General features: G+C 45.5%; 1 protein-coding gene across 1 annotated transcript in view; it reads left to right on the top strand. All coding sequences in view use genetic code 11, as the record gives it.

The window, feature by feature from the left end:
- The window catches only part of EGR_00010 (putative antigen), a gene marked incomplete at both ends in the record, with an annotated part of 3,863 nt that overhangs the window by 1,064 nt on the left and 1,138 nt on the right, over window positions 1-1,661 (top strand). Inside the window, one exon of the mRNA XM_024489259.1 lies at window positions 185-490. Coding sequence (XP_024355937.1) covers window positions 185-490 — 306 coding nt within the window. The remainder of the gene's footprint in view (window positions 1-184; window positions 491-1,661) is intronic.

Genomic DNA, 1,661 nt, shown 5'->3' with positions numbered 1-1,661 from the left:
CCCACTGATTCTTATCCCTAGTACACCACACCTCTGAAATGTTGCATCTTGAATGCAGCCATAGAGAAGTTCTGCTCCCCACTGCTACTCATGTCATGATGTTAGAAGTACCTCCTCCACATTTCGTAGGCTAGGTGAAACGGAATGCTTGCAACATGCACACTGTACAATGCCTTTATTTCAGGAAGGACTGGTCCGGGACGCATCTTCCCTCCGCCTAATATTTATTGTTATCCCATGAAGGAAAACGCGATTAGGGTGGCTTGGGGAGTTGAGGAGATGGGTGACCGCGGCGTGGATAAAATTATTGTGAAAGCAAGAGCAGTAAATGGCACGGGTCACAACAGGACGGAAAAAGTATACGCGGGAGCTGCACAAGTCACTCTTGAGGACTTGACGCCTGAGACATTGTACAGAGTTTCCATGGATGCTTATCGAAATGGAACTCTTATTTTTGGTTCCGAACGTTTCATCAAAACATGGCCGGCAGGTAAGTTTCATTCAGTTTATGTCCATTGCATTTCCAAACACGCATTCAGAGCTGCGTCGATATGCCAGCTTGATTAGGTTTGGCTGAACCCCACACAGATTAAACCGAGCCAGCGGCTGCGTTAGTCTCTTGCCTTGGCTTATACACGTGCAAAGCTACAGATTTGGCATTAAGAGCGGTAACGCATTGTGGAGTGTAGCCCGACTCCTTAAAAGGAGTGGATGTGCAGGCCATTAGAAACGAAGCCAGTATGTCTGATTACACTGCAGCCATTGGAGCGCTGACCACTGGTAAAGTGGTGCATGTGATTTTGCTATGAAACTTTACACCGAAGGATACTACCCGCAAACCCCTATCTTGCTGCCATGTCCCACGCCAAAACATAAGCACATACGTTGAGCACACTCCCATGGGGCAGTCGTTAATGCTCACTACCACACAGTTCACATTTTCAAGGCGTACATCTACTACATGATACCATTATCCGAACGCTTTTCATTTTACAGAGAGAAGGAGGAAGGATGCGCGATCACAAAAAGTGAATCAGACTACACTCGTGGGAAGCCAGGTATCATAATTACTTGCATGGCAGTGGTGCGTGTGCAAGTTGGTGCAAATAACCATCTGCCTCGTCTATATGCATCATATCTTAAGTTAAACGATTTAATCTTTTCTACTACAGGTCTCCACAGAGCAGACAATACTGCATCAGTCATGATTCACTCGTGCCTAAATAGTTTACTGTAACCTCTCTCTTTACATAGTTCCTCAATAGCAAATACACGTGCCTTTCAACGCTTACTTCACTCTTGTCCTTTCGGATTCACTTTAGCTGACTGCAAGGGTTTCCCTCCTAAGAGATAAACGTTTGAAGGGCAAGTGCTACAAGTTGATAGTAGGCTACCATTGGTCACGCAAGGAAGATGCAACCCCTGCAACGATCATTAGTTCTCCTAGAACCACTGAAGCTTCGCTCAAGTCAATGTTCTCACTAACCTGAGGGTCCAGCCAATAGGCGTGATGACCTTGAAAGTTGTGGGTAATTTGGCACAAGTTGGAGGAGTGGATGGAGGATTGGGTGGTTTCATCGAAATTGTCGTGTCTTAGTCTAACACACATTAAATGGTGAGTAATAATGTGAAGCAACATGACATTGTTCATGCCACTATTG

The sequence above is a fragment of the Echinococcus granulosus genome, assembly GCF_000524195.1.
Source record: "Echinococcus granulosus chromosome Unknown EG_S00001, whole genome shotgun sequence".
NCBI lineage: Eukaryota > Metazoa > Platyhelminthes > Cestoda > Cyclophyllidea > Taeniidae > Echinococcus > Echinococcus granulosus.
This window is presented reverse-complemented; position numbering and strand designations above follow the sequence as displayed.